General features: G+C 49.3%; 12 protein-coding genes across 12 annotated transcripts; 6 read left to right on the top strand and 6 right to left on the bottom strand.

Moving 5' to 3' along the window:
• Positions 1-72: 72 nt before the first annotated feature.
• On the top strand, positions 73-834 carry Bathy04g02600 (unknown protein; the record flags this gene model as incomplete). Its single annotated transcript, XM_007513625.1, has 1 exon — positions 73-834. The coding sequence occupies one exon, from the start codon at positions 73-75 to the stop codon at positions 832-834; it is 762 nt and encodes a 253-aa protein (XP_007513687.1).
• A 136-nt stretch (positions 835-970) lies between these two features.
• On the top strand, positions 971-1,337 carry Bathy04g02590 (predicted protein; the record flags this gene model as incomplete). Its single annotated transcript, XM_007513380.1, has 2 exons — positions 971-1,284; positions 1,316-1,337. 2 exons carry the CDS (start codon positions 971-973, stop codon positions 1,335-1,337), a joined length of 336 nt encoding a protein of 111 aa, XP_007513442.1.
• Positions 1,338-1,436: 99 nt separating this feature from the next.
• On the bottom strand, positions 1,437-5,957 carry Bathy04g02580 (p-type ATPase superfamily; the record flags this gene model as incomplete). Its single annotated transcript, XM_007513433.1, has 1 exon — positions 1,437-5,957. One exon carries the CDS (start codon positions 5,955-5,957, stop codon positions 1,437-1,439), a length of 4,521 nt encoding a protein of 1,506 aa, XP_007513495.1.
• Positions 5,958-6,243: 286 nt separating this feature from the next.
• Bathy04g02570 lies at positions 6,244-7,041 on the top strand (the record flags this gene model as incomplete). The annotated part of the gene is made up of 1 exon (XM_007513411.1): positions 6,244-7,041. The coding sequence occupies one exon, from the start codon at positions 6,244-6,246 to the stop codon at positions 7,039-7,041; it is 798 nt and encodes a 265-aa protein (XP_007513473.1).
• Positions 7,042-7,311: 270 nt separating this feature from the next.
• Positions 7,312-8,337, top strand: Bathy04g02560 (predicted protein; the record flags this gene model as incomplete). Its single annotated transcript, XM_007513765.1, has 1 exon — positions 7,312-8,337. The coding sequence occupies one exon, from the start codon at positions 7,312-7,314 to the stop codon at positions 8,335-8,337; it is 1,026 nt and encodes a 341-aa protein (XP_007513827.1).
• Positions 8,338-8,463: 126 nt separating this feature from the next.
• Bathy04g02550 (dihydroorotase) lies at positions 8,464-9,804 on the bottom strand (the record flags this gene model as incomplete). The annotated part of the gene is made up of 1 exon (XM_007513606.1): positions 8,464-9,804. One exon carries the CDS (start codon positions 9,802-9,804, stop codon positions 8,464-8,466), a length of 1,341 nt encoding a protein of 446 aa, XP_007513668.1.
• A 91-nt stretch (positions 9,805-9,895) lies between these two features.
• Positions 9,896-10,864, top strand: Bathy04g02540 (predicted protein; the record flags this gene model as incomplete). The annotated part of the gene is made up of 1 exon (XM_007513822.1): positions 9,896-10,864. One exon carries the CDS (start codon positions 9,896-9,898, stop codon positions 10,862-10,864), a length of 969 nt encoding a protein of 322 aa, XP_007513884.1.
• An 87-nt stretch (positions 10,865-10,951) lies between these two features.
• Positions 10,952-12,922, bottom strand: Bathy04g02530 (T-complex protein 1 subunit zeta; the record flags this gene model as incomplete). The annotated part of the gene is made up of 2 exons (XM_007513349.1): positions 10,952-12,414; positions 12,763-12,922. 2 exons carry the CDS (start codon positions 12,920-12,922, stop codon positions 10,952-10,954), a joined length of 1,623 nt encoding a protein of 540 aa, XP_007513411.1.
• Positions 12,923-13,239: 317 nt separating this feature from the next.
• Bathy04g02520 (predicted protein) lies at positions 13,240-14,328 on the bottom strand (the record flags this gene model as incomplete). The annotated part of the gene is made up of 1 exon (XM_007513536.1): positions 13,240-14,328. One exon carries the CDS (start codon positions 14,326-14,328, stop codon positions 13,240-13,242), a length of 1,089 nt encoding a protein of 362 aa, XP_007513598.1.
• A 912-nt stretch (positions 14,329-15,240) lies between these two features.
• On the top strand, positions 15,241-16,644 carry Bathy04g02510 (translation elongation factor-like protein; the record flags this gene model as incomplete). Its single annotated transcript, XM_007513776.1, has 1 exon — positions 15,241-16,644. The coding sequence occupies one exon, from the start codon at positions 15,241-15,243 to the stop codon at positions 16,642-16,644; it is 1,404 nt and encodes a 467-aa protein (XP_007513838.1).
• Positions 16,645-16,911: 267 nt separating this feature from the next.
• Positions 16,912-19,107, bottom strand: Bathy04g02500 (unnamed protein product; the record flags this gene model as incomplete). Its single annotated transcript, XM_007513673.1, has 1 exon — positions 16,912-19,107. The coding sequence occupies one exon, from the start codon at positions 19,105-19,107 to the stop codon at positions 16,912-16,914; it is 2,196 nt and encodes a 731-aa protein (XP_007513735.1).
• A 174-nt stretch (positions 19,108-19,281) lies between these two features.
• Positions 19,282-22,072, bottom strand: Bathy04g02490 (MLH1; the record flags this gene model as incomplete). The annotated part of the gene is made up of 2 exons (XM_007513674.1): positions 19,282-21,657; positions 21,980-22,072. 2 exons carry the CDS (start codon positions 22,070-22,072, stop codon positions 19,282-19,284), a joined length of 2,469 nt encoding a protein of 822 aa, XP_007513736.1.
• Between the last annotated feature and the right edge of the window lie 7 nt (positions 22,073-22,079).

Genomic DNA, 22,079 nt, shown 5'->3' with positions numbered 1-22,079 from the left:
TCTGCTGAGGAGGAGAAAGAGGGAGAGAAAGGAGGAGAGTGCGCTTTTGCGCTTTCGATCTATGTGCAAACGATGAGTGTTCGTCGTCGTTGTTATTATCATCATCACCGCGTTCTTCTTTTAGTAAAACTCGCGTTTGTCGTGCTTTTTTTATGCGCTGAAGATGAAAGCAACGAGAGAAGAGCAACTTTGTTCGTTTCGGGGGCGAAACCATCACCGCGAGGAAAAGGAGGAAAAGGAAAAGGAAAAGACAGCATCGGTTTAGAGGAGTTAAAAACGAAGTTATCGATTGCGGAGTCGGCGATCGCGAAGGTGACGCAAGAGCTCGTCGCCAGAGGGGAAGATATTGGGGAGAAGAAGAAGATTATGATGAAAGGAGATTCCGAAGAGGAAAAGGAAGAGGAAGAGGAGGAGAAAAACAACGACAACAACAAGAAAAGAGTTGAATACGTTTCCAGTTGGGGATCGCTGAACAACCACTTTCAATACGTCTCGGATACGTACAACGATTATTTTGGTAACAATAATAAGAAAGGCGGTTCCGGCGCTTCGTTGAGTTCGGCGCTGTTCGGCGGCGGCGGCGATAGAAATAGAGGTAATAGCGACGATAATAGTAGAGTAGCTGGGGAGGGAGAAGAGAAGAGTAGCAGTAATAACGATGATGATGACGACGACAGTGGTGACAAAAACAACGAAGGAGAAATCTCGTCGTCGTCGTGCTCGCCGTCGTGTTCCAAATACCACCGGTGCGAATATTCTATTATATATATATGTGCAAAAAATCTTCCTAAAAAAGAACACTTTGGGGGGGGCTGGTTTTTAGGTCATTTTTAAGCCATTTAACACCAGACAGAGACGAAAGAAGAAGTAGAGAGAAAGAGGAAGAACACGCAACACAGAGACACACGGAAGACACACAAACGCTTTCTTTAAGTATTACATATAAAAAGACGTAAACTAGAAAAATAAAATGGGCGCCTCGGTGCAATTCATGATCACCTCCGCCATGCGGGAAATATTAACGAACGAGTTGCAATTTTTAGACTCGGAAGTGGACGAGATGAAACCAGAGTTAGCGGCGAAAATGATCGAAACCGGGACGAAAAGACCGTTTGGGGACGGACGGGAAATGCCGGAGAGTTGGAAACGAGGGGCAATGCCGGAGAGGAAAAGAGACGTGTTGGGATTTTTCAGGAATATAAACTCGTTGCAAGTGATTGTTTTAGGGGCGATTGGCGTCCTCGCAGGGTTGGTCGTGACGAATAAAATCGAGCTCGAGACGCTGTTAGGAGGGGCGAGCACGGCCTTGCCGAAGGAGAAGTTATCGTCGCACGTGAAAAAGAAGAAGAAGAAGAAGAAGAAGGGAAAGAAGAGAACGATTCCTAAACGTACGAACGTGGTTGAAAATTAAAACGAACTCTAAACAAGTATTTAAATTAAAACGCGCCCTTCTTGTACGCGTAATAGCCCGCGACCAGGACGAAACCTGACCCGTCGGTAATCATGTACAGATATCCAATCCCACACATGACGAATACTCGTCGCGCCATAAATTCTAAATACTTCGGGTCTTTCGGTAACACGTTCCAAGAGTCTCTGTAGCCTTGGAGAAGAATTTCTCTGGCAAAAACAAATTGGCACAACGTGTCCCAACCGTACGTGCCGACGACGGTGAAGAGTAAGAGACCTAAAACTTTGTATCGAAACGCGTCGTCCGGCATGGAGACGAACTGTAACTTGTTGTTCAAATACGGAACGACTTCGAAGGCTGCCATGAACGAACCAATGAACAAAGCTGCTAAGGAGAGCAACAAAGTTTTGTTCTCCAAGGAACCCATCATGAACGGTCTGCCTTTATAGTTGACGAGCATGACGCAGACGCGTTGAACGGTTTCGATGAGAAAGATGACCGTGTTTAACAAACACGGCTCAAACGGCGGGCCTTGTTCCCAGAACGATCTCTGCGCTTCGCTCGCGTTTTTCTTCTCTTCTTCGGAAACTTTCGCGATTGGAATCGCCTCAGGGAACGCGGCTTTCTCACCTGTCGCCGCGTGGACCAACTCTGTGGCGTAGTTCATCACAAAGACGTGGATGACGAGTTGGCCTACGATGGACAAGAATAACGCCGGGTGAAAGATGGAGCGCAACGGTCGAACAGGGGATAGCGTGTGCACTGGGGTGGCGTACGAAAACGCTAAACCTGCCGCGGTTAAACACAAACCGCTCGCCATCATTTGATTGTCCGAAGATCGAATGCCGTCGGTGTACAACACCGACAACGAAAACGCGGAAATCAAACAAGATAACACGAGCACTTGCTGCATTTGAATCGAGGACACCAACGTGCACCTGCCTTGTCGAATAATATCTACCGCAGACCGAATGGTCGGTAAGCGAGACGTGAACGGAGCCGCCATGGAAGCGTCGCCGAGTTTCACTTGCGGAAGTTCGCCGTCTAAATCGTCCAAGTTTTGCATCATGTCGCTCATGCTCGGCGCTTTACCGCCTTGTCCGCCTTGTCTTGCCTTAGCTCTTTCCATCGCTCTGCGTTTTGATTCGCGAATCATTAGTTGCGTAGAATTTTTCATGGCGGTAAACTGCGCCCACTTTTCGCCTCGCGCCATTCTTTCCTTGAACTCTTCCTCGAACCAGACTTTTTGCAACGCTTGGAGTTCTTTCGTGTCTTTTTGCTGCGCGATTTTCTCCTCCATTTTCGCCTTCTTCACTTTTTCCGCTTGCTCTTTCACTCTTTGCATCTTCTCTTGGAACGTTTCCGCCTTGGCGAGCTTTTTACCTTTTTCTCCGTCGCCTTCTTCTTCTCCTTTACTCTCGTCGCCGCCTTCTTGTTTCAATTTCTTTGTGTTTGCGGACCCAAAGCCGGAGAGGAGCGCGACGCCGACGTGCGCTTGTTTTAACGCGCCGACGTCGTTCGCACCATCGCCGCACATGTACGTGTGTCTCCTCTGTTGTTTCAAACGTTTCAAGACCCTCTCTTTATCGTCCGGAGACATTCTGGCAAAGATAGACACAGAATCCAAGTAATCCCAAAGCTCGCTTTCTGATGAAGTGCCGCTCTCCGTCGTCGTCGTCGCGGCATAGCTGGCCGCGTTCAAGCTCTCCCCGGTGACGCACAACGAATACTTCTGAGCCAATTGTGGAATGCTCAAATCTTTGTAACTCCCGATGACTTGAATGCCTCCATCTTTATCTCTCTTCGCGGAGACCCATCGAAGACTGCCACCACTTTTGTTGTTCGATTGCTCGAGCTCGAGCACTGCCGCGCCGGCTAACCCTCCTTTCGCGATGCCAACTTCGTTCCCGACGTGAAGGGCGGTTAAGGTAGCGTCCCCAGTCGCCATCATGACGCGATTACTCGAAGCGATGAGCGCGTTGATAACTTCTTCCGAATCCGTTCGAACGCGACAGGCAAACGCTAAAAATCCGGCAAATTCCAAATCGCATTCGACTTCGTCTCGAGATAACGGCGATTTCGCGTCGTTGACTCTTTTCGAATCCCCAGGTGATAACACTTTGTGCGCGAGCGCAATCACGCGCATACCTTTTTCCGCTAACGTGCGATATTGCGAGTCGAACCCATCCGGTTTACTCTTCAACAGCGTAGCAATTTTCTCCGGCGATCCTTTCACCAGCGCCCACGTTTGTTCGTTTTCGCCTTCATTTTGCTGAACGGTGGCGACGACGGACATGCGCTGTAACGAACTCGCAAAGTGATTGCGCGCTAAAATTTTGGCGCTCGGGGTACCTTTCCACGTTCGTTTCTTGATCTCCTCGGAAAATTTCGGTTTCGATTTACTCGATTTCGGATCGTACTCCCATTTGGCGGCGAACAAGGCAGCTTGCTCCAACGGATCGCCGTACGTTTTCCCATCGATTTGGACTAAAGAATGACACCCGCCGATGATGATCGCGGACGTTTTCGAGCACTCGATCGGCGTGGCAATTTGCGCCGACGACATATTTTTACTCAAATCCGACGCGTCTACGACACCAACAGCGACAAGTTTATCCGAAGTAATCGTCCCGGTCTTATCGAATAAGCACGAATCAATCTTCCCCGCCATCGGTACTCGAAACGGTTCCGTGCAATACACGCCCGATTTCATCAACGCTAAAAGTGCTGTGTTCACCGCCATGGCAGTTTGCATGGGAAGTTCCGGAGGCACGACAGATGTCAAAATTAAAATACATCTCAACACTAACTCGTACTGCGAACGTTTGCCGTCCTTCATGCCAACCGTGAAGACGTGATACGAAGCCATGCACGCGAAAACCAACAAAATGAACAACAGAATCATCGTTTCTTTGGTATCTCCGGTGACTTGCTCCGAAGAAAACTCCATCATGCGCATTAACTTACCTTGCGTGGAAGAAAACCCAGTTCGCAAAACGTAGCACACGCACCCGTCGTCCGGCGTCGGCGGCACTTTTACCGGCCCATTAATACTACTACTACTATCCGAAGACTGTTGCATTAAAGTCGTTCCGGAGGATAACACGTGCGTTTTGTGAAGATCCTCGATGTCCAACCTCGCGTCTTCTTTATCGTCGTACGAGATCGCCTCCTTCATTTGCGGTACCGATTCGCCGGTCAAAGACGCTTCGTTCACCACCGCCGAGCCTTGCAAAATCAAGCAATCGCACGGAATGGTCGTTTCACCTTCCGGCTGTCTCTTCACGCTGACTATATCTCCGGGAACTAAATCTTCCGTCGAATGGTCCTCCCAGATGTTATTTCTAAACGCGTAAATTCTGCCAGTTTTCACCGCGATGCCTCTCAACGCCGTAATGTTCCTCTTCCTGGAAAACACCGTCGTCGCTTCGAAAATCAACATCGACAACATGTTGAACAGGGCGTACTTCCAATACTCGTCCATCAACCAAAGCATGCACGTGAACATTTGAAACACCGTCACTGGTCCGGTCAATTGTTCCTTGAACATTTCCATAAAAGTCGGCAACTCCACGTGCAAACAATTATCGCCGTACCGATTCATACAATCCTCGATTTCATCCGGCGCCATTCCAGTCGCGGTCTTTTTGAAGTAACTCGAAATCGGTAAATCCACCGGACAGGTCAACTCTCTCAACTCTCCTCTCGCCTTGCCGCTCTTCGCGTCTCGTTCCACCTCCACGTACTCGTACCGTTGCCTTTGAAACGTGCACCACAACGTCGACGTGTACGTAAACCCGTCCTCTTTACTCACCGAACTCAGCAAACGCATCTTCGTAATCTCCGGTTTCCCTTGGTGCGCGTGCGGCATGATTTCCAAATACGTATCCTCGTCCACCTCCGTAGCGTTGCGATACCGGAAAAACCGTCTCACTCTGACCGACCAGTGCTGCGCGAACATGATCAACGCGTGCGCGAACGCGACCGAAGCAAACTTAATCACCGCGACAAAGTCCGGCAACCACCACGCGGGCAACGTCGGAGGAATCTCGTACGTCACCGTTTGGTTCACCGACGACAGATCCTCTCCTAACAATCCGTTCTTGAATACTGACGAAGCTGATGCTTCTCCAGATGGTTCCTCCGCTCCATTTTTCACCTCCTTTTCCTCCTCCTCCTCGAAGCCGCCAAATCCATCGTCCTCGGTCGCCCACTCGTCCTTCACTTCAAACTTTTGCTTCGTCATCATCCCATCGTCTCCTCCCCCAAATCCACTCTTCTTCGTCACCAACTTCCCGTCCACGAACTCCGTCGGTTCGTACCCTTGACTCTTGTGATGTTCCATCGCAATTCGGTACGGTTTCCCGCTCGTCTCGTAACACTCGCGAAAGAAATACACCAGTAACGCGAGAAACGGGAGATGGTACAGACCGACGCGTGTGTTGTTTTTAGAGAGTGTAAAACTCACGCGAGGTTTGATCGCTCGAACCGACGCGATGGTCGGTGGGTACGTCACGTACACGCTACCTAAAAGCGATTTCGACATTTTGTTCTTCTTTTTCTTCTTCTTCTCCTTTTGAGGAGTATTCAAGTTGTTCTCTCGCGATGAGATGATTCGATCTCGAGATGATTTTGAATGAAGTTTTTCTCTTTCGACTGCTTTTTTTTTTCTTTTTTTTCTTTCAAAAGGTCAGTCGTTTTTTTGGGAAATCAAATGCACTTCTCATCACTTCAAATTCCATCCCCTCTTGCGATTGATTTTCTGCGAGAGTGTGATTGTGATACAAGAAGAAGAAGAAGAAGAAGAAGAAGAAGAAGAAGGAGAAGCATAAATGAGAAAGAAGAATCCACACCCGCAGCGCGCGGTGAACGCGAGGACGGTTTTGAAGTGCGATTTTAGGGAGGAGAAGGGAGGAGAAGAAGAAGGAGACGTGGAGCGATTGCGGAGGATGCTCGCGTGCGTGCCGTGTCGTGATGTCGTGAAGGAGCAGAATCAGAAGCGAGAAGAGGAAACGACTTTTGTTGCTCGAGGAGTGAAGAGAAAGAGAGGGCACGAGTGCGATGTTTGCGAGAAGATGTTTGTTACTCCATCCGATTTGGCCAGACATATGCGTACGCACACGAACGAGAGACCGTATGAATGCGATGTGTGCGATAAAGCTTTTCGTGATTCTAGTGCTTTGACAAAGCACATGCGTATTCACTCGAACGAGAAAGCGTACGAGTGCGATGTGTGCGAGAGGTGTTTTCGTGAATCTGGTACTTTGAAAAAGCACATGCGTATTCACACGAACGAGAAACCGTATGAATGCGATGTGTGCGAGAAGCGTTTTAGTGATTCTGGTACTTTGACAACCCACATGCGTATTCACACGAACGAGAAACCGTACGAATGTGATGTGTGCGATAAAGCTTTTCGTACATCTAGTGGTCTGAAAAGGCACATGCGTACGCACACGAAAGAGAAACCGTACGAATGTGATGTGTGCGAGAAGCGTTTTACGCAAGCTGGTACTTTGAAAACCCACATGCGTATTCACACGAACGAGAAACCGTATGAATGTGAAGTTTGCGAGGAGCGTTTTACTACATCTGGTAATTTGCAAAGGCACGTGCGTACTCATCATTAGCTCATCATTTGTAGTTCTAAATCATCACATACACCACTGACATACACATCGCAACAAGTTCATCATCGCAGATAATACCGAACACAATCCACCAACCGAAAATTTTCCCTCCTCCTGAGTTTGAGAGAATTTCTATAATCGGCACAAAATACTCCGCGCGCACACATCAGAGCGCGAGAGCAGAGCGAGAGCACGACCACCACATCAACACCACCAACACTTTACTACTCGAGTAATACTACCACATCGCATCCGAATTGAAGACAAATAATGGGTAAAATCAAAATCGGATGCGCGACCGATTTGAGCGATAAAATCGCCGTCGTCACCGGGGCGAACACGGGCATTGGTTTTCACACGGCGAAACTTCTCGCAAAAGCAAACTTAAAAACAGTCGTTTTAGCCTGCCGGTCGAAAGAGAGAGCGCAATCGGCCAAGGAGGAGATTGAGAAGTTCTGTAAAAGCGGTGACGGTGAGAATGAATGCGTCGTGGAGGTGATGGAATTGGATTTGAGCGATACGGATTCCATCAATCGATTCGCGAAGGAGTTTCACAAAAAATTCAAAAGGCTGGACGTCTTGGTGAACAACGCCGGCTTGAACATGTCCGCGGGGTACTCGGGGCCGAAAGTCACAAAGCAAGGGTACGAGATGTGCATGGGGACGAACTATTTCGGGCATTTTATGCTGACGAGTTTGTTATTACCGGCGTTGCAGAAAGGGAAAGGGACGTCGCGAGTGGTGGCGCTGTCGAGCGTGACTTCGTGGTTCGGGTCGAATAAGTACCATTATTTCGTGAAAGGACCGTCGAAAACGAAAGGGAATTACTCGGCGAGTAAGTTGGCGTGTTTGGCGATGACTAGGGAGTTGCAAAGAAGGTTGGATAGGCAGGATCCGGATAACAACGTGGAGTGTGTGGCGGCGGATCCCGGGTTCGTGGCGTCGGATATTTGGAGGAACTACAACGTCGTTTGGCGAATGGTAGCCGGGTTGTTGGCGTTGACGCCGGAGGAAGGGGCGATGACGAGCGTGCACGCGGCGTCGTTGAAATCGGTCAAGAAAGGTCAGTTGTACATGCCGTTTTCGATTCGTTTGAGTAAGGTTTTTAAATTGAATAAAGGGTTGGGGTATAAGTGCATGGCGTTGCAGAGGGTGTTTGCGGGTTTTTGCGCGGACGATTGCGCACCAAAGGCGAAGGATTTGAAATCGAACGAAAAGTTGTGGGATTTGAGCGTGGAATTCTGCAAAGAGAACGGGATGTCTGCGAGCGCGATGGGAGTATTGAACGCGTTGTAATTTATTTTTACTTCGTGGACGCGTACGCTTTTTGGTACCGTCGTAGAGTAAATTTTATCGATGTTTTACGATTGTGTGTGATATTATTAATCGAATATTTTCAAGAAGAAAAAAGCGCTCGCTCGCTCAAAGCGTGGACCACGGAATCTTCTCGCCGGCAAAAAACGGCACCACCACGTCTCCACCGAACTCGTACGTTTCTGGTACCTCCCACTCTTCTCGTTTCAACGTGATTGTCCCAGAATTCCTCGGCATTCGATAGAAATCCGCGCCGTTGTGACTCGCGAACGCTTCCAACTTGTCCAACTTCCCGACCGAATCAAACGCCATGGCGTAAAAACTCAACGCCGCGTGCGCGCTAAACACCCCAGCGCACCCACACGCGCTCTCTTTCGCGCCTTTTGGATGCGGTGCAGAATCCGTGCCCAAGAAAAACCGTTCGCTCTTCGGTCCTACCGCGGCGTTTAATACCGCTTCTCGATGTTCCTCTCGCTTTAAAATCGGCAAACAATAGACGTGCGGTCGCATGCCTCCTTTAAAAAGCGCGTTTCGATTCAACAAAACGTGCTGCGGCGTAATCGTCGCCGCCAATCTACCACTCTCGGGAAAGTTGGACACAAAATCCGCCGCGTTCTTCGTCGTTATGTGTTCCATCACTACCCGTAAATCTTTCACCTCTTCTAACAACGGCTTCAAAACTTCCTCGATGTATCGCTCCTCGCGATCGAAAATGTCCACCGATTGGTGCGTCACTTCCCCGTGTACTTGCAAAACCAACCCTAATTCGGCCATTTTCCTCAACGCCGGCATCACTTTCTTCACGTCCGTCACTCCAAAACTCGAGTTCGTCGTCGCCCCGGCTGGATACAACTTAAACCCTCTCACGAATCCAGATTTCGCGGCGTCTTCCACCGTCCTCTCGCTCGTCTCGTCCGTTAAATACAAAGTCATGTGCGGTTCAAACTTCGCGTTCGTCGTTTTCGCCGCGTCTAAAATCAACTTCCGGTACGTATCCGCCTCTTCCGCCGTCCTTATCGGAGGTTGCAAGTTTGGCATTATGAGCGCTCGATCGAACGTTTTCGCGGTGTGTGGCACCACGGAGGCGATTTTTGCACCATCTCGCACGTGTAAGTGCCAATCGTCCGGTTTGGTCATCGTGAGCGTTTCGATAGAATTCTCGTTTCCTGTCGACGAAAACGACAAAACCACTCTTCCTCCTCCTCTTCGCGTTGGTATTCTTCTGGACGACGACGATGCTGTTCGTCGTTTACGTCGTCCTCCTCCTCCTCTGCAACGGTTTCCCGTGGAACTCTCGAAAGAATCCAAAGAAGAAACAAAAGAAACGCCTCCTCGTCGCAAAGAAGAAGAACAAGAAGGGGTCATCGTTCCTTTCCTCGTCCCCACCGTTGTCGTCTGAATCGTCGTCGTTCGCATCAGGAGCGTCGTCATCATCGCTCGCACGTTCATATCAGAGAAACAATCGTTTCTGTAAAAATGAAGCATTTTTCCCGCAGAAAGAGTTGCGTGTTCATACCATCTTAATACCACATCACGCGCGATGTCGCTTTCACTCTCTTCCGCGAATACGTACTCCTCCACCGCACAGAATATTGCTCTTTGTGCTGCTGGTGGTGGTCGACCGAAAACGACTCCGACGTTGACGCTTTTCCGTCGTTATTCTCAAAGACGTCGACGTGGTTTTCCAACGCGCTCGTCGCTCACGAGCGACACGTTTTCCGACGTAAACGACGACGAACGGAAGAGGAAACGAGCGGTATTGAAAGAAAAACTGATCGAATCCTGTCGAGGAACCTACCGAGGCGCCGTTGGGTTTTCCAACGACCGAGAGAGAGAAGATATCCGCAACGCGAAGGAAGCTTTGGAAACGTTTGGTGCGGAGGAAAAGGAGGAGGAAAAGGACTGGATGCGAAACCGCTTGAACGGACGATGGAAATTAATCTACACGACCGCGTTAGACGTGACCGGATTACTCGTTTTTTCGGTACCACCACCACCGTTGCCGTTTTTTCCACCGCCGCCAATCGTGGTTGGCGACATCTTTCAAGAGTTTAAGACGGACGCGAAGGAGATTGTGAACGAGATTCGAGCGTCCGTGCCGTGGGTGTTAGAGGAGAAAGACGGGGTGATTTTGAGGGTGAACGCGACGTATAAAGGAGTTGATGATAGCAGTATTAATAGTAAGAAAGCGTTAGAGTTGGTGTTTCAAGAGGCGGTGGTGAGCGACGTGAGGATATCGGAGTTAACGGAGACGTTGTTAGCGCCGGCGATTTTGCCGCGAAGCGAGTTGAATCAACGCGCGTTGTTATTTTTGAGGGATTTCGAGGTGAGGTTTCCGTTGTTCGGAAGAGCGGCGAGAGCGATGGGTGGTAGTGATGAAAACGGAGTTTCTGGTGCCGCGGTGGGGAGGTACGAGTTTAGTTATTGCGACGAGGACGTCTTGATTGGCAAAGCGACTGGGAGCCAAGGGATTTTTATCTTCACCAAAGATCATCAATCGCAAATGTAATAGTAATAGAAGCGGCGTATTGTTTAGTTAACTAAAGATTAGGTTTGGCATTGCAAATATATATCTATTCTTTCTTAATTCTAAAATTTATTCAGCCGGTCCGCGACCGCGCATGTTCACGCCGGCTCTTAACACTTGATCTACCAACAACAACTGCGTCGCAACAACCGGCGCGCTTTGCAAAATTTGCATCTTCACCAAATAGTTATCGTACACGCCACTCGTCGTCGGGTCGAACGGCTCACCGGTCGTCACGTCAATACCGACGATGTTTCCGTTTTCGTGTTCGTCCGTGAGCGAAATGACCGCGTCTTGCGCGTCGTACCCCGAGTTCTCCGCTAATGTTTTCGGGATGACGAGCATAGCTTCCGCGAAAGCCTCCACGCCTCTCTTGGCTCTTCCTTCCACCGTTTTCTTCGTCACTTCGTTCAAGTGGACGAACAAACCAGCCTCGAACGCCCCGGCTCCAGGGATGACCGCCTTGTCGATTAAAGTGTTCTTCACCGCGCGCAAACCGTCTCTCACGGCGTCTTTCAACTGAATGATCGTGTGTTGGTTCGGACCTTTTAACAAAATCGTGCACGACGTCGGGTTCGAGACGTCCTCGATGAACGTAAACTTTTCGTCTCCTAAAATGTGTTCGTACACTTCACCCGCGTGGCCTAAAACTTCCGGCGATAACTCCTCCGGCGAGTTCACGCACACCCCGCCGCACGCCAAAACTAATCGTTCCATATTTCTCCTCTTCGCTCGTCGTAATCCTAAAATATTCTCTTTCGCCAACATATCCAACGAAATCGGGTCGATACCTTTCTGCGTGATCACCACGAATCCTTTATCGTTCCCTTCGCAGACTTTCTTCTTCAACGCGATGACTTGTCTCACGACGTCGTCGGTAAACTTCCTCTCCGCCTCGACCATCTTCTCTCTTTGCTCCGCGTCCGAGTACATAAAACTCGAATTCACCTCGGACTTTTCGTACTCCATGCTTATGTTACACGTCAAAATATACGCATCAGCCACGTGTTTCGGCATATCCGGATGTCTCGACCCGTGATCTAAAACCAACCCTTTAATCAACTTCGTCTCCGAATCTTCCTTGTGCTTCATCGTCATAATTTCCACCATGTGCAAATCAATCGGCATTTGCGGTCTGGAAATGCACAACACCGCGTCCGTGACGATAGTCGTCAACATATCCGCCAAATGCTCTTCCAACTTTGTCCTCAACGCCGTCCTCGCCACGCACAACAACATCTCTCGGTCCGGATTCTCCACGCCTCCCGTTTCCACGCGAAACTGTTTCAAAAACTCAATCGCGCTCTTCTTCGCAGCCTCCAAACCTTCTACAATCACTCTCGGGTGCACGCCTTCGTTCAAATACCGCTCCGCTTGTTTCATCAACTCCCCGGTGATTAACACCGTCGACGAGGTCCCGTCGCCGGAAATGTCGTCTTGCGCCACCGCCGACCGCGCAATCATAATCGCCGTCGGGTTTTGAATCTGCATCTCTTTCAACAGAACGTTGCCATCTTTCGTCAGCTTCAAGCCTGTTCGTTGTGTTCAAACAACAAAAACGCGTTTTGTAGTAAAATGGAGAAACAGATCGTTTGCATTTCGTTGTTGTGTCGATGTTGATGTCAGTATTACGCGCATAATAATAAGCCTCGAAATATGTTTTTTGGTGGAAAATTTCCAAAAAGTCAAACAAAACGGCGGCAAGTCTCTCGCACGATGAGATCGATCGCCTTTTCCGACGCGGGTTCCCGGTGGGAGGAGGAAACTCTGCGCTACTTTCATCGTAACAACGAGCGCGAGAGATCATCCTTTCCACGTAACGACCAAAAACCGAAAGAAAAGAAAAGAAAGGAAAGAGAAAACGAGAAGAGTTTGTGTACCTCCGGCACCGTCGACGAGCATCTTAATCGTCCCTCTCGGCCCGAGATTGGTTCTCATGACGTCTTGCAAACCTTTCGCGGCGTTGATGTTCATGAACAAAGCCGCGGCTTTATCCATGCTTTCGGCGTTTGGGTTCACCGAACGGAGAGAGGAGGACATTTTGATGGGAAGTTTTGGTCGGTCGTTGGTGTTGGTGTTGTGAGTAAAGGTCGTGGAGTGCTTTTGAAATTTGTGCGGCGACGGCTCCGAAGTGCAAAATGTTGACTTTACGACAAAGAAGAAATTTTCGCTTTCTTTTTCCAACGACGACGACGAATACGCGTACAAATAATGTTTACATCTTTTTGCTATACGAAATCTACTCTCTATATGCTGCGACTACGACTACGACTAAAATGACTACCGCGAGAAGTTTTTGTCAGCCTTGAGTGTCGATGACTCCAGCCTCCGATTTTTTGAGCGCTACGTAAACGCGTCTAGTCCTCGTTGTTGTTCTCGTCCGGGCCTTCAACAAACATTCGGTTGACAAACTCGTAGGTGAAAAAAGTCACCCCGGTAGACGGTAACATCCGCGCGAGATTTGGCACCATGCCTTTATACATGCCAGATATGCCTTCTCTTCTCGATATCGTTCCGAACGATTGGAGTAAGCTTTTATATTTAATCTGGTTTCGTTCGATTTGAAGTTTTTGCATTCGAGCGCGAACGACTTGTTGCGGGTACGTGATCAGAGAGGCAACTATTTTTGAAAGCATGCCGTAGACGCCGCACTCGGCGCTGGTGAGCTCTCTTTGCTCGCTCGTTGGAGCGATGCCATCGTCGTCGTTCTTTTTGCCACCATTCTCGAGTGCAAAAATCGCTCCTCCTTCTCCTCTGGCTAAACTCTTCAGATTTTCGTAACACGTGAACTGAATGGCGCCGTGCGACACCAACAACAAGCTCGGCGTCAATCCTTTATACAATCCGGGAATGCCTTCGGTTCGTGCGATTGAATACAAACAATCGATTAACCCTTTATATCTCACCACCACTTTAGTAGGTTTTTGAACTTTAACTCCTCCACCCCCGGCACGGCCGCTGCTGCCGCTGCTGCCGCTGCTACTACTCTTCGCCTCCATTCCGCCTCCTCCGCCTCTCTCTTGCAGCGCCAGCCTCGTCTTCGCTACCCATATCGGATTCGTCAATAAACTCACGCAAACGCCCGCCTCCGCCGCCGCCAATAACGTCTCCCCCGAACTAATACTCTTCTTCTCCTTTGTCTTCTTCTTCTCAACCTCGCCGTCGTCGTTCGACGCTTTCTCGTACCGTTTCCGCGCTCGATCGTAAAACGCGAAATACATCGCCCACGATGCCGTGTTCCCGACCACTGCCGGCGAAAGTCCCGCGTATAAGCCTCTCGCGCCTTCGTTTTTCAGAATCGTTTTAAACGCGTGCAAAGTGCCGTTGTATTTCGTGGCGATTTGTAAGTCTTGCACTTGCAATCTGGTCTTGATGACATCGAGCGGGTGTAACGTTATCGTGGCCATAAACCCAGCCGTCGCGCCCGAGACGGCTTCTTTGTTCATTCTTCTCGTTTCTGGTTCTTTTTTACCTCATCGTCTAGAAAAACGAGCCTCTACGTATATATCAAAGAGAGTATAGTAGTGCGTCTATACAGTTTGGATATCACACCAACACGCAAGAGCAATACGGTCACCCTTTCTCGAAAAAAGAGAGGCAGACAGATTTTGTGAGAGAGAGAGAGACGCGAGAGAAGCAGACGAAGAGGAAACGAACCGCCGGGGTCGTCGTCCTCTCTCACAGTGTTGGTTTTTTCAGATTTTCTTTCGTCTGTCTTTTTTATATTTCCGGAAAACCATTCGAATTCCTCCTTTTATTTACACGGTACGTTCCTGCATCTATATCGCGGCGCTCTTTTATTTTTCTACCATACTCTTCGAACGAAGAACACCGTTACTGTTGTGCCCTTCTGCGAAAAAGTGTTCTCGTTCGATCTCTTCGCGCGCGTTTTGCGAATTCCTTTGTTCGCGTCGCGTCTTCTCCGGCGCGATTTCGAGAGACAAATCGGATGGACGGCGCATAAACATTCAGAGAGAGAGAAAAAAAAAGCGATTTTGGCGGCAGTGTCCAATTTTGAATCCGATGACCGCGCGATAGTTCCAGCCAAAAGCGCACGCGTTCAGATCAGAGACGATTTTCTCATTCACGCGTTCGCATCGCGCATGATTTGTGCGAGATTTTCGTCGCTTCATATTCGCGTCGTGGTGCCGGGCGGCGCGCGAGAGGTGAACCGCGAGAAGTCGAAAAATCTCATCTCTCAGAGAGAGAGATGAGAGTGGAAGCGACGGCTGTCCGCTCATTTTTCGCCTGAAAAGCCCCAAAAATACAACAATTTTGACACTGACTTTGAAACGCTTTTCTCAACCCTCCCTTCCTTTTTTAATCGACAACTTTACAGAAAATCTCATAAATTAACAATGTCTGAAGGCAAAGAGCATCTCTCCATCGTTATCTGCGGTCACGTCGATTCCGGCAAGTCCACGACCACGGGTCGTTTGTTATTCGAACTCGGCGGTATCCCGGAACGTGAAGTCGAAAAGTTAAAAGCCGAGGCCGATGCCTTGGGTAAATCCTCTTTCGCGTTTGCGTTCTATATGGATCGCCAAAAGGAAGAGCGCGAACGTGGTGTGACCATCTCGTGCACGACCAAGGAGTTTTTCACCGACAAGTGGCACTACACCATCATCGACGCGCCGGGGCACAGAGATTTTATCAAGAACATGATCTCTGGCGCCGCGCAAGCCGATGTTGCTTTGTTGATGGTCCCGGCCGATGGTAACTTTACCACGGCTATCCAAAAGGGTAACCACAAGGCTGGTGAAGTCCAAGGCCAAACGCGTCAGCACGCGCGTTTGCTTAACTTGTTGGGCGTCAAGCAATTGATTGTTGGTATCAACAAGATGGATTGCGACACCGCCGGCTACAAGGAGGAAAGGTACAACGAAATTCGCGACGAAATGCGCAACATGTTGTCCAAGGTCGGTTGGAAGCCTGACTTCGTCTCCAAGTGCGTCCCGGTCTTGCCGATCTCTGGCTGGATGGGTGACAACTTGATCAAGAAGACTACCAACATGGGCTGGTGGAGCGGCGTCGACGTCGAAAGTTTCGACGGCAAGGCGGAAAAGCACCACATCGAGTGCTTGTTGGACGTGTTGAACAACATGGTCAACAGACCGGAACGTAACCCGGAATTGCCGATGAGATTGCCGATCTCAGGTGTCTACAAGATCAAGGGTGTCGGGGATGTCCTCGCCGGCCGCGTCGAACAAGGCGTCGTCAAGCCGGGGGAGGAAGTTGTCTTCTTGCCGACCAACACCACGTCCAACCCGTGTGGTGGTAAGGTTTTCACCGTCGAAATGCACCACAAGCGTGTCGAAGCTGCCAACCCGGGCGACAACGTTGGTATGAACGTTAAGGGTCTCGACAAATTGAACATGCCGAGATCTGGCGACGTCATGGTGTACAAGGCTGACAAGTCTTTGGCGCCGTGCAAGGAATTCACCGCGCAAGTCCAAACTTTGGACATTCCGGGTGAATTGAAGACTGGCTACTCCCCGATCGGTTTCGTCCGATGCGGCCGCTCCGCGTGCAAGATGACGGCGTTGAACTTCAAGGTTGGTAAGGAAACTGGCGGCAAAAAGCTCGAAGGTCCGGCCTCCTTGAAATCCAACGAAGTCGCCGAGGTCGTCTTTGAACCGGTCCACCCGATGGTTGTCGATTCCTTCAAGAAGTGTGAGGGTTTGTCCCGTATCGCATTTTTGGACGGTAACACCGCCGTCATGCTCGGTAAGATCACGAAAGTGACTTACAAGGAAGGATAAATATGTGCGAGTGTGAAGTGTTTGTACGTGTGAGAAAGTTTGAAAGAAAATTTTCGCATGTCTCTCCTTTCAAAAAAGCAATCGTATCATAAATCCATTTTTAAGCGTGTGTAGTGTGGTGTAAGGTAGTCTATAAGTATATAAATAACTTTAATAATAATACTATTAAAAGAAATTTGAATGAATGAATGTATGAAATCGTTTGACCTCGTTTGTTCTCTCTTCGTGTGGTGTTATTTACAACTGCATTTGTTTGTTCGTTAATAATTATTCGCGAGAAATTTTCGCCGTCGCCTTTTGAAGCCACTCCTTGACTTCCTCCTTCTGCACTCTCGGGCTTATTTTCTCCCAGACTTGTTCGTGATATCTGTTCACCCACGCGATTTCATCATCAGACATGATCTTCAAGTCCATCAATTTGGTTTGGATCGGAATAAACGTCAAGCACTCAAAGCTCAAGTAGCCTTTCCCTTGGAAGTTGTGTTCAGTTTTCGCCTCGCGGCAAATGAGAAGATTTTCAATTCGAATGCCAAACTGACCGTCTTCGTAGTACCCCGGTTCGTTGGAGACAATCATCCCATCTTTAATAGGCGTCGTGTTCCCCCACCGCGGAGAGATACTTTGCGGGCCTTCGTGTACGTTCAACGCGGCGCCGACGCCATGCCCGGTGCCGTGTCTGTAATCTAATCCGGCGGACCATAAGTGTTGTCTCGCGAACGTATCGAGAGCCATGCCAGGAGTACCCACCGGAAACGTCGCCGAATCTAACGCGATGTGGCCTTTCAATACTCTCGTGTAACACATCGTTTCGTACGCAGAAGGTGTTCCGAGATGGTGCGTCCTCGTCACGTCCGTCGTGCCGCACAGAAACTGTCCTCCGGAATCTAACAAGACCATGGAATCTTTTGTAATTTTTCTCGCCGACTCTTCCGTGGCTCGGTAATGCACGACTGCACCGTGAGGACCTTCACCGACGATGCTCGGGAACGATTCTTCGACGTACCCGTTTTGCTCGGCGCGTAAGGAGGAAACTTTCTCGCCGACGTTGAATTCGTTCAAATCTTTGTTACCTTCTCCCGCCTGTTTCTCGAGCCACCACCACAACTCGCTCATGGCCACGCCATCCATCAAGTGCGCCTCGCGCATGCCTTCCAACTCTGCTTCGTTCTTGATCGCTTTGGCCATTGGAATTGGACTAACGCCTAACTTAATTTGTTGGTTGCTATCGTTACCACCGCCGCTGTTATCGCTTTTAGCCACTTTCGCCGGACGACTCTCATCGATATTATTCTCAGCCGCTTTGATACCTTTCATTGCCTCGTCGTACGTATTCACGGAAACCTTATCCTCGTCGATCCAAATTTTCGTGCCTTTCTCCGCCATCTCTCGCAAACACTTCCCAACGTCTTCGTACGGCTTCACTTCCACCCCAGACTCTTTCAAATGTTGCGCAACCTCCTCGTTCACCTTATCTCTGTCCACGAACATAAACGCCTCTTTCTCCGTCACCAACACGTGTGACAAGCACACCGGATTACACTCCGCGTCGCCACCTCTCACGTTGACCAACCACATGATATCGTCCAACGCGGAAACTACCAAACATTCCTGCTTCTCCTTTGCCATCTCTTTCCTGATATCCGTCAATTTATCCTTGGCTGATTTTCCCGCGTATTTCATCGCGTGCACCCTCAACATCGCCTTTGGCATCCCAGGTCGTTTCTCTTCGCCTTCTTCGTTCTCCCACACCAAATCCACTAAATTCTTCTCAACTTTAACCAGCTTACCGTCGCCTCCTTCTCCTCTTCCCCCGGCATTCTTCTTCCTCATCAACTCCTCCAACTGCCTCGCCTCGGCGACCGAGTGCACGTTCGCGTCCACGGCGAGCGCCGCCCCACTCTCCATATTCTCTCTCAACCATTTCTGCACGGACGGCACGTCCTTCTCGCCTTGTTTCATCAGCTGCCACGCCGGAGAATCCAACTCTTGCTCGGCTTGTAAAAAATACCTCCCGTCCGTCCATAACATCGCGCTCGTTTTCGTCACCAAACACGTCCCAGCTGAACCGGTAAAGTTGGAGATGTACTTCCTCCTCTCGAAACATTTGGAAACGTACTCGCTGAAGTGCGGGTCTTGCGATGGAATCAGAACGGCGGAAATGTTTCGTTTATTCATTTCCAGGCGCAGTGCGGCGAGTTTCGCGTTGTTGTCCTTCATTTTCTTGTTGTTGTTCTCGTTGTTGTTGTTGCTTTCCACTTCTCTCGTCGTTTGGACTTTGGTTGACGACGACGACGACTTCGCGACGAGTAATCTCCTCCGAGACTTTGACGACGATACAGACGACTTTCGTTGCTTTCGAGAAGAGAACAACAGGGGCAAACGAGAAGAAGCAGAAGAAGAAGCGGACGTAACGGTAGGTGTGCTCGTCCTTTTCGCGTGTAAAAAGAGCGACCTCGTGAGCATTTTATGTGACGTTTCAGAGGAGCAGATTTAGGAGAGATTTTCGTCAAAGTCGCGGGTTCAATCCGCTCCTTTCTAAGAAAGCTTTTTCGCGCGTATGCGCTCGCTAGTATTACTATTGTTACTCCTAAAACTCCCTATTTGAACGGTTGTTCGTTTCCTTCCTTTTACTCGTACTTAACACCTTTCGAAGACTTTATACAGCTGCTCCAAGCACGCGACTTCGACGACGGTGCCGTCCTTGGCGAACCGGGCGGGAGGCGCGAAGGCGGATGAGCTCAGCGCCGGGAAGACGATATGTTTCGTTTGCCACGTACTTTCGTCGTTTTTGTCGTCGTCGTTTTTATTATTGTTGTCTTTAACTTCTTTTCCTGTCTCGTCGTCTTCATCGTCTTCGTCGTCTAAAACGCCGTAAAACTCGGCTAAACATTCCGCGATGGTCACGAAGCATCGCTTTTCGTTCGACCAGTCGACTTTCTCGCGTAAAGATTTTAAAAACTCAGGGAGACGAGAGACATCTGGGGAGTGGCCGTCTAATATTTCCGGTAACGCGGAAATGACGACGACATCTGCATTGTCGTGATCCTCTTTTGCTTTTTCTTCCTTTGATGTTGTCTTCTTCTTTTCAATCGCGATGCCAAAATATTCTTTGAGCATCTTCGCGTGGCGAAGCAACAGTTCCTCGACCTTTCCTTTTGCTTCCTCTACTCCTTCTTTTTCTTCTTCTCCGAGCAAATCGCACACGCAAGCCGGAGGCCGTATCGAAATCGGTTTAAAGCCGTTAAACTTTGCCATGGCGAGCTGATACATCAAAACTCGCGAAGCCGCGTTGACGTTTATCATTAACAGTTTCGTGCCATGTTGAATCAACCATTTTCCCGCGGAGATATCCGCCGGGCCGACGATGGTATGCGAGCGAAGCATTTCCGCGATTTCATCGTCTGCTTCTTCTCGAATAGTTTCGCATATTTCCGTGATCGAGGTCAAATCCGTGTAATAAGGCGCGATATCGTTCATCGCGCCTTCGCTCCCGTCCTTGTTCGGTCGATTTCGTCTCGCGCGCACGTTTCGACGCACTTCTTCCAGTAAAGTTATCGACCCGCTCTTGCGTCTGTTGTTCGTTGCATCATTTCCTTCTCCAACGTCTTCTCTGTTTTCTCCTCCCGTCGTAGCGGCAACATCGCTGGCGCTACCACCACCACCGACCGATGTTTTGCGATAAAACGCGTCTAAACTCGCCATATCTTTCGTTGGATTCGTGCGCACGAGTTTGTGGTCGCCACCGGCTTTTTCTCTTTGTGTCGTTTTCGTTTTCATCGTTAGTATTTGTTGTTGTTGTCGCTGAGTTTGCGTCACGCGTTCTTCTTGATCTTCTCCTTCTTCTTCTCCTCCTTCTTCTGCTTTCTTCTTCGCGATGTTTATTTTCTCTTGCGCTCCCGGCAACAAAGTTTGCACCGTAAACGTTCGCGCGGCATTGCTTTTCACCAGCGCCTTCTCCAACGCTGTTTGCACGCGTTCGACGATTTCCTCTTGGTGCATAAAGTGTACCTCTCTTTTCGTCGGATGCACGTTCACGTCCACGTCTTTAAAGGGAAGTTTCATGCTCAAAAATACGAACGGTTTTTCGCGCGAGGAGGACGGTAAAACCGATTGATACGCGGTTTCGATGGCTCTTTTTAACGCAGAACATTCCACCAATCGGCCGTTGATGAACAAGATGAACGTCGTTTTCTTCGCTTTGTAATTGGCGTTTGAGTATAAGATGTCGCATTCCATGTGGAATTGCGCCATTTTCTTCTCCAGCTTGTCGTTGTTCGTTTTCAGTCGCAACGGTAAGAGTTCTTTGGAGACGGTTGGACCGTAGATTTGGCCGATGCGTTCGAGTCGACATTTTTGCGACGACGAAGAAGGAGACGGTTCGTTTTCTTCTCCGTTTTCTCTATCTCCTTCTCTCTCTCCTTCGCTACCACCACCGCCGCTGCTGCTCAAAACCACCAAGGGCGCGTTCACCGTCGCCCGCGTCTCCCCGACTTTCCTACACGAAAACGCCACGTCCGGTCGACTCGATGCGTATCTCGTCACCACGTCTAAAATCTTCGCGTACTCCTCCGCCCCAGATTTCAACGCGTTCCTCCTCGTTTTCACGTTATAAAACAAATTTTCCACCGCGATGGTCGTCCCAGTCACCCCAGCGCACATTTCCTTCGTCCCTTCTCTCATTTTCCCGTCTCGATACGACGCTTTCCACGCGCACTTTCCCCCGCTTCTCGCCGTCGTTATCGTCACGTCCGCCACGTACGTCATCGACGCCAACGCTTCGCCTCGAAATCCAAACGTTTCCATCGCTTCTAAATCTTCAAATTTTTCCAGCTTTGACGTCGTGTGCCTTTCGCACACGATTTCTAAATCCTCCTCGCGAATCCCGATGCCGTTATCGGTGATTTGGAGTAACTTCTTCCCTCCGTCTTTGCACAGGATGGATATTTGCGTCGCGGAAGCATCCAAGCTGTTTTCGATTAATTCTTTCAAAGCGGAATGTGGTCCGTGGATGACCTTTTCATTGTTTGTTGATATTTTCATTTTCATCATCATCATCATCATCAGAGAGAGAAAGAAAGAGAGAGAGTGAGAGAGATTGAGCACGCGTTTGCGGTCAGTTACTACTCACTCGAGCACACGCCAACGATTTCAGAGTTCCTCTCCTCACTTCTCATCGATCGAAAGAGAGAGAAAGAGACAAGAAAGACAAGAAAGAGAGATTTTGAAAATGTAAACACATTTCCCCTAAAAGGAGTACACTAAAAACACGTTTCGTTTCAGAAGAAGGAAGAAGACAAAGAAGAAGAACGAAAGAGAAAAAACTGTATAGTAGTACCTCTCCAGCGGCGACTCGGTTCACCACGGACTCCGGTAACCGTTTGATTTCTTTCACTTGGACCACTTTTACGATTTGTTCGTTTTCTCGCATTTTTGTT

Source organism: Bathycoccus prasinos, assembly GCF_002220235.1.
Source record: "Bathycoccus prasinos genomic : Chromosome_4".
Lineage (NCBI taxonomy): Eukaryota > Viridiplantae > Chlorophyta > Mamiellophyceae > Mamiellales > Bathycoccaceae > Bathycoccus > Bathycoccus prasinos.
Note: the sequence above shows the minus strand (reverse complement) of the source record. Positions and strands in the feature narration are given on the sequence as shown.